Source organism: Fukomys damarensis, unplaced genomic scaffold (assembly GCF_012274545.1).
Source record: "Fukomys damarensis isolate Sample0158 unplaced genomic scaffold, DMR_v1.0_HiC HiC_scaffold_15, whole genome shotgun sequence".
NCBI lineage: Eukaryota > Metazoa > Chordata > Mammalia > Rodentia > Bathyergidae > Fukomys > Fukomys damarensis.
The window spans coordinates 22,585,102-22,593,453 of NW_022900927.1; the positions used below are offsets into that span (position 1 = coordinate 22,585,102).

The 8,352-nt window shown below is 47.0% G+C and overlaps 1 protein-coding gene across 1 annotated transcript in view; it reads left to right on the plus strand.

Moving 5' to 3' along the window:
• Erbb3 (erb-b2 receptor tyrosine kinase 3) overlaps positions 1–6,652 on the plus strand; it is a 17,089-nt gene extending 10,437 nt beyond the window's left edge. The window contains exons 16-28 of the mRNA XM_010644715.3: positions 314–367; positions 994–1,129; positions 1,767–1,886; positions 2,008–2,106; positions 2,233–2,418; positions 2,576–2,731; positions 2,959–3,034; positions 3,215–3,361; positions 3,473–3,570; positions 3,655–3,843; positions 3,989–4,060; positions 4,340–4,634; positions 4,809–6,652. Coding sequence (XP_010643017.2) covers positions 314–367; positions 994–1,129; positions 1,767–1,886; positions 2,008–2,106; positions 2,233–2,418; positions 2,576–2,731; positions 2,959–3,034; positions 3,215–3,361; positions 3,473–3,570; positions 3,655–3,843; positions 3,989–4,060; positions 4,340–4,634; positions 4,809–5,335 — 2,155 coding nt within the window. The 3' untranslated portion in view covers positions 5,336–6,652. The remainder of the gene's footprint in view (positions 1–313; positions 368–993; positions 1,130–1,766; positions 1,887–2,007; positions 2,107–2,232; positions 2,419–2,575; positions 2,732–2,958; positions 3,035–3,214; positions 3,362–3,472; positions 3,571–3,654; positions 3,844–3,988; positions 4,061–4,339; positions 4,635–4,808) is intronic.
• Positions 6,653–8,352: the final 1,700 nt, after the last annotated feature.

The window sequence follows — 8,352 nt, forward strand, 5'->3', positions numbered from 1 at the left end:
AAAAAAAAAAAAAAAAAAAAAAAAAAATCCCAGCTGTACAATACATGGTTGGAGGAAGGGAACTCAATGACAGCACAAAAAAATAACACCATAGTTTTGGGGGATTGGAACAATCTCAGCTCGGGAATTTTGCTGAAGAAGGGCTCAAGGGAAGGCTGGTGAGCTGGAGATGAAAGTCCTGTCTTGGGACAGCTTTGGGCTTCAGGGTGGGATGCCCTGGTAGGTCCTGAAACCAACTTTTGTATGTTGAGACTGCTGGATTTGAACCTCTGTTCTCCAAGCATCCATATAAGGGAGTGACTTTCTACTCTAGGTGTAAGGGACCAGAGCTACAAGACTGTCTGGGCCAACCACTGGTACTAATCAGGTATGGTGAGCTGGGAGATTCTGGAAGCTGGGGATATATAGGTGAGAAGTTAGAGACGGGCTGGTTAAGAGGGGAAGCGTAGCTGTGTCTGGTTCTGGCCTTTTACATATACATAGTTAGCTATCACTGTACTCAAGAATCTAGGTTTCAGGGCCTGGGATTTAGCTCAGTGGTTCTGCAGCCTGCCTCACAAGCTCAAGGTCCCAAGTTTAAGTGCCCAGTACCCAAAGAAAAGAATCTTGGTTTCTAGCCCAGGGTGGTGGCTCACACTCATAATCTCAGCACTCAGAAAGCTGAGGCAGAAGGATCACTTGAAGTTTAAGGCCAGCCTGGGGTACATAGTGAGTTCAAGGCCAGCCTGAAAAACATAATGAGACCCAGTCTGGAGGAAGGTGAGAGAAAAAAGAATCTAGGTTTCTGGCCTTTCCTTCCTAATATTAACTTGTAATAGCCTAAGGCAGGGAGGTCCTAGCCTTAGGTTAACCCCTTCAATGCTCAAGGGTATATGTCTATGTGAATGTTAACTTCTTGCCCCAGATCTGCACTGTATCTCCAGTGCAAGTATAGAGGGTTTTGTGAGGAAGGTGTAAACCCACGATAATGCTGGACCTCTCTTCATCCCATAGCAAAACCCATCTGGCATTGGCTGTGACAGTTGGATTGACAGTGATTATGCTGGTCCTAGCCAGCACTTTTCTCTATTGGCGTGGGCGCCGGATTCAGAATAAAAGGGCTATGAGGCGCTACTTGGAACGGGGTGAGGTGAGTATTTAGCATAATTTTGAGAGGTTCCTATGCCACTGTACCCAAGGATAAGTGATGGGATGAACATCACTCCCCTCTGCTTTCCCTGGAGAGTTGATCAAGTTCTGCAAAGATAGTGTGGTCCACCAGAAAGAATACCAGCTAGGGAAATGGGAGGTGTGAATTCTAGTTTTATTTTTGCCATTAATTTGCCACAGTACTTTGAAGAAGTTACTTTCCTTCTCTGTGCCTTGTTTTATGCATCTGTACAAAGGAAAAAACACTCATTCTCCCCACGATGGCTGAAAGGTGAAAGGGAATGATGTGTGCATGTGTGCAGAAATGTTTCGCGAAGCACAGAACACTGTAAAAGATCCTCAAGGGGATAGCATGACCAATGTCCCCCAGCCACCTCCTGCTACTCTAGTTAGCAAGGAACACCCAACAGTCTTGGTTCCTGACTTCACGAGCACAGACAACTTCCTCAGTCCTGCAGTCTTATTGCTCAGCATGCCTGTGAGGCTTTCCAGGACCAATGACGATTGCTCTTCCTGCCTCACCCTGCTGTTGCCCTTGGCATCCACCTAGGGGGAGATTGTAGGAGTGAGATGTGATGTGCACTTTTCTGAGTACCTCTTTTCCATCTGCTCCTCAGAGCATAGAGCCTCTGGATCCTAGTGAGAAGGCTAACAAAGTCTACGCCAGAATCTTCAAAGAGACTGAGCTGAGGAAGCTGAAAGTGCTTGGTTCAGGTGTCTTTGGAACAGTGCACAAAGTGAGTGACCCACAGGGAGTCTGGGAGGTGGAAAAGGACCTAGGGCAAAGGGAGAGTAGGTGTGGCAAAAGATGACCTGGGGAAAATGGCCCTCATTTTACTCCTGCACCAAACTCCCCAGGGGGTGTGGATCCCTGAGGGTGAATCCATCAAGATTCCAGTCTGCATTAAAGTCATTGAGGATAAGAGTGGTCGGCAAAGTTTTCAGGCTGTGACAGACGTAAGTAAGGAAGTGTTAGCCATGCTGCTGTACTTGAATACTGGGGAAAGCCCTGGGCTGGGTGTGCATGTGCTGAGTATATGGGAACCTGTTTGTTCCTCTGATAACATTTCTTGTGTTTCATAGCATATGCTGGCCATAGGCAGCTTAGACCATGCCCACATCGTCCGGCTGCTAGGCCTCTGCCCAGGGTCATCTCTGCAGCTTGTCACTCAATACTTGCCTCTGGGTTCCCTGCTGGATCATGTGAGACAACATCGGGGGGCACTGGGACCACAGCTGCTGCTCAACTGGGGAGTACAAATTGCCAAGGTGAGAGAAGCCTGGAGGAGTTAAGCACTGCTTGTCTGGGGGCAGTCAGGGGAGCAGTGGGAAGACTGGAGTCAGAGATGCTTTCTTTCAGGATTTAGGGGAATCTGTACCTCAACAACTGACTCCCCCAACCCTGAAACTACTTCCTCCACCACAGGGTATGTACTACCTGGAGGAGCATGGTATGGTGCATAGGAACCTGGCTGCCCGAAATGTGCTACTTAAGTCACCCAGTCAGGTTCAAGTGGCAGATTTTGGTGTGGCTGACCTGCTGCCCCCCGATGACAAGCAGCTACTACATAGTGAAGCCAAGGTAAGGTGACACACGGGCTGAGCAGGGAGCATGGGGATAAGGAAGTACTTGGTAGTCTCTCTCTGAGTTATGCAGTTGTTTCATGGTAAATTCAAGGAAGGAAGCTGGAGATGCCAGAAATTTAAGTTTAGAAAGCAACAATGAAAATGATAGAGAACTTAAATGTTTGAAAATGCTAAGAAAATTTGTGGAAATCAACAAGTGGCACCTTTATCTTTACTCCTCAGACTCCAATCAAGTGGATGGCCCTTGAGAGTATCCACTTTGGAAAATACACACACCAGAGTGACGTCTGGAGCTATGGTCAGTGCATCTAAGTGTCCTCCATATCATTACTGGCCCCAATTCCACAGCCTTTTGAGTCCTCTTCTCTTAGGAACTATAGGCATTTCAGATCCTTGTATCCTTGGAGTTCTGCCTTCCCTTTTACCTTGTTCCTCTCTACTGTTTTTGGACTGACTAGTGCATTTCTTCCTGTACCAGGTGTAACAGTTTGGGAGTTGATGACCTTTGGGGCAGAGCCCTATGCTGGGCTGCGATTGGCTGAAGTACCAGACTTGTTGGAGAAGGGAGAGAGGCTGGCACAGCCTCAGATCTGCACCATTGATGTCTACATGGTCATGGTCAAGTGTGAGTTACCTGTGGACCCCAGCCACGGGTAGAGGGGGCGGTTGACTTCCCTCCCTCCTCCTCTATGGCTCTAATCTCTTTTCTGGCTCTACTTCTTTATCTCATCTCCAGGTTGGATGATTGATGAGAATATTCGCCCAACCTTTAAAGAACTAGCCAATGAGTTCACCAGGATGGCCCGTGATCCACCTAGGTATCTAGTCATAAAGGTAAGGACTAGAAGCTGTCAAGGATATTTAGAGATAAAGAGGATTTAGCTGGAGATTTACCTTAACAATTATCTGCCCCTATAGAGAGAGAGTGGGTCTGGAATACCTCCTGGGGCAGAGCCCCATGCTCTGACAGATAAGGAACTGGAAGAAGTAGAGCTGGAGCCAGAACTGGACCTAGACTCAGACTTGGAGGGAGAGGAGGACAGCCTGGCAACTACACTAGGCTCTGCCCTCAGTTTACCATCTGGAACGCTTACTCGGCCACGCGGGGTAGGACACCTTCTGATTGTTCAGGACTCTGTACCCTGAGCCCTTATGTGCCCTACAGACACCCAGATTAGCTACTCAAAGGCCCATACTGTGAAAGTAAATTCTCCCTTCCTTTTATGCTTTTCCTTACTTTCTTCCATCCTAGAGCCAGAGCCCGTTAAGTCCATCATCTGGATACATGCCTATGAACCAGAGTAACGTTGGGGAAGCTTCCCAGGTGAGGTTTGCTGAAAGACAGGGTGGCAGAGAATCTTAAGGGTTTGACAGTGCTGATAGGGTAGTGTGGCAGCACTGAAACCTTTAAGGTTTAATAGCACCCTGCAAAAAAAAGGAATTGAACAGCCTACCCTCCTTCTAAACAAATGTCTCTTACCCTTTCTTTCTTTTCTCTTTTTTCCAGTTCTGGGGATTGAACCAGCCCCAGCTCTTCCCCAGACCCCACCCCACTCGCCCACCCTTTTAAAAATTATTATTTTCTGTTTATTTTCCTACTTAGGAATCTGTAGACTGTGGAGATAGTGATCGGTGCCCCCGGCCTGTCTCTGTGCACCCAGTGCCACGGGCACACCTGACATCAGAGTCATCAGAGGACCATGTGATGGGCTCTGAGGCTGAGCTCCAGGAAAAGGTGTCGATGTGTAGAAGCCGGAGCCGGAGCCCACGGCCACGTGGAGACAGTGCCTACCATTCCCAGCGCCACAGCCTGCTTACCCCTGTCACCTCACTGTCCCCGCCAGGGTTAGAGGAAGAGGATGTCAACGGTTACGTCATGCCAGACACACATCTTAAAGGTGCCTGACTCCTCAAGAGCTTTGTTCGAATGTTCCTCTAATCCTCTCTTCCAGCTCCTCTTAATTCTTTTCTCTGATCATATCCCTTCTTATTCATTTTTTCTACCTTTCCCTCAACCTCTTCTACCTGTTACCATGATGTTCTCCACATACTTACTCTCTTCTCAACTCTAGGTACTTCTTCCTCCCGGGAAGGCACCCTTTCTTCAGTGGGTCTCAGTTCTGTCCTGGGAACTGAAGAAGAAGAAGAAGAAGATGAGGAGTATGAATACATGAACCGGAGGAGAAGGCATAGTCCAGCTCGTCCCCCTAGACCTGGTTCCCTTGAAGAGCTGGGTTATGAGTACATGGATGTAGGATCAGACCTCAGTGCCTCTCTGGGTAGCACACAGAGTTGCCCACTCCATCCTGTTCCCATCATGCCCTCTGCTGGCACCACTCCTGATGAGGACTATGAATATATGAATCGGCAGCGTGGAGGTGGTGCAGGGGGTGATTATGCAGCCATGGGGGCCTGCCCAGTAGCTGAACAAGGTTATGAAGAGATGAGAGCTTTTCAGGGGCCTGGACACAATGCCACCCATGTTCGCTACGCCCGCCTCAAAACTCTACGAAGCTTAGAAGCCACAGACTCTGCCTTTGACAACCCTGACTACTGGCATAGCAGGCTTTTCCCTAAGGCTAATGCCCAGAGAACGTAACCCCTGCTCCCTGGGACACTTGGAGCATTTGATGGCAGCTAGTGTCTATAGAGGGGACTCCTAACTCCCTCTTCCCTCACAGGTCTCAGCCCCATTTCTTGCATCCCAGACAACTCCATTCAACCTCTGGAGGCTTTTAAACACTTTAACATGAAATTTGTACAGTATATAGCCACTGTACTCCTCTTTTCCAGCCCCAGGAAAGAAGGTTTTGTCTGCTTTGCTAACTCTACTCCTCAGCTTCCTCACAGGAACTCCCTGGAGATATGAAGGATTATTTTGCCAATCGCTTTCTCTTTGAGGCTTTTACCTGTTGGAACTAGTGAGCCTTTGTTTCCCATCATACTGTCATAAAGAGGAGGAAGGGGAAAACCTGGTGAAAGGGGTCATATTTTGGCTTATGACTTGTAATCCCTTGGAAAGACTGGAAAATATAAATTTTGTGGAAGAGAGAGGTTAGGAGTAGATACTACGTTGAGCATTTCCCAAGAGCTAGGCATCATGCTAACTCTCTCCTGTATTATCTCACTCCTTTATAATCTGTACAGATTTGTGAAGTAGACATCCCATTTTACAAAGACAGTGCCCCCCATCCCGTGTTCCAAGATACCCAGTGAATGTATGACATGGGATATTACTGAAATGTATAATGCCCTTTCCTTCAGTGAAGTATTATGCATTGTGCCCATAACTTTTGCAGTTTGAAAAGCAACAACAAAACTAGGACTGACACCTATTTCCATTTTCACAGACAGATCTGTTCTTGTCATAGATGTTAGCAACATCAGCATAGGATTTTTTTTCTTTATTGAGAACTGTCACTTTTTCACTTAAAGGAAGTCCATTACAGTTTCTCTTTCACGTGTCTGAATTGCCAGCATCACAACTCTTGCACCGTGTGGCCATTATTAAGTAAAATAAGGACACAAGCACTGTGCAACAGTCTGATAATTGAGACTGCTACTAATGGGCAGATGAATACACTGGGCAAAGGGTTAATTTCCCTGAGAGGACAGAACCAGGTGGTGTGCAAATTCAGCATGCTATTCAGAAAATGCAACTTAAACTGAATTGTTTATTTCTGGAATTTTTCATTTTAATATTTTCAGACTGTGGCTCCTCAAGTAACTCAAACTGCAGACAGCAAATCATGGGGAGGGGTGACTAAGCCTGAAGAAATTAGGTCTAGGATTCAAAATTTCCCAATTCCAATGCATATTCTCTTTCTTCAAGAAAAAGTGGTAGGCTGGGTGTGGTGGCCCACGCCTGTAATCCCAGCACTTGGGAGGCTGAGGCAGGAGGATCTGTGAGTTCCAGACCAGCCTGGGCTACATAGTTCCAGGTCAGTCTCAACTACATAGTGAGACCCCATCCCAAAAAAAAAGGAAAAGTGATGCAAGTCAGAGATCATGTAAGGGACATTTTCTTGTTTTTGCACTGAATCAAGTTGAACTCCAGCAGCCACATCCTCTTACACCTAGACTTCTCTCAGGAAGTAGTGGAGGATTGGTCAGAAGAAAATAACCAGAGGGCCGGGGATTTAGCTCAGTGGTGCAACCACTTGCCTTGCAAGTGCAAGGTCCTGAGTTCTACCCCTGTACCCCAAAAAACAAAAAAATTGGACATCTTTGTGTTAACCACAGCTTGTGTGCTATTGATGATCTCCACTTCTTATAGATTTACAAAAGTCCCAAAGACCCACTTTTAGAAGTTACTGTACTCTCATCCAAAAAGTGAGAAGCTTCTAGTTGGGTTAGAAAGAGGACCCATCTTCAGACCTCTTATTCTCTTGGATGGAAACTAGAGGGAAGTGTATTGTTAATTTTTTGTTTTTATACATGTCTGAATAAAAATGCCAGTTTTTCAGCTTCCTGTCAAGTGAAAGTTGTTTATGATAAGAGACCACCCAACCCTTTTCTCAGCTTCTCAGCAGTGGATAAGGTACCCTTCTATTTCCTGACATTCCTATCAGCCCATCTAGCTTTCTCTGGGCCTAATTTCATTTTTATTCTTTTAAAGCAAACATAGTAGACTGACATAGTGGTGGACACCTTTAACTCTAGCACTTAAGAGGCTGAGGTAGGAGGCTATGTTTGGGGCCAGCCTGGGCTACATAGATGCTTTTTGAAGAACCAAACAAGGACTAGGGCTTTAGCTCAGTGTTTCCACCACCTGCCTCAAAAGCGTAAGATCCCAAATCCAATCCCGGGTACCAGTACAAAAAAAAAAAAAAAAAAAAAAAATCTGTGACATCTGTAACCTTTGAAAAATTTTGGGCTGGGGATTTAGCTCAGTGGTTCAGCCTCCTACCTTGCAAGCGCAAGGTCCCGAGTTCGATCCCCAGTACCAAAAAAAGAGGACCCTGTCTCCAAAAACCAAACAAACTAGCACAGCATAGTCCTTTTTATTTGAAGGTTTAACTAGTAATCGCTACAGGGCAACAACAAAGCAGGCTTGGGGAGATTAGAAAAGGTTTTTTGTTTGTTTTCTGAGGTAGGGTCTCACTTGAACTCTTACGAACTGTGGTGATTCTCCTACTTCAAGTGTGAATCACCACATCTGGCAGAAAAGTCCTTTGTATATGCTTTCTCCTTCACAGAACAAGTACTGAAACCTCAAATCAGTCCAGAACTTTTCTCTTAAGAGTGATCAAATCGTTCCTTCCGAATACCGCCCTTAGGTGCCCCATCAAAGCTTCCTGCTGAATAACTACAGTTACTTCAGTGGAAGTTTGCACTCCACACTGGGAGGCTACTGGCCGCCCAGTTCACCAGTCTGTCCAGTTAGCTCCCGCTCCCCAGCACCCTTCCCTGACTTTCCACGTCGCTCAGCCCCTCCCTGTGCTAGTACTGGAGGACGATAGGACCGGCAGGGCCGGTCGGGCCAGCAGATCCAGGGATCGAAGGCTGCGCTCCCAGTTTCCCGGCCCTAGGTGTAGAGCGTGCCCACCCGCCTGGACTCCACCCTGCTCCACCCCGCCGGCCGGCTCTAAATCCACTCTCCCCGCAGCTCCGCCC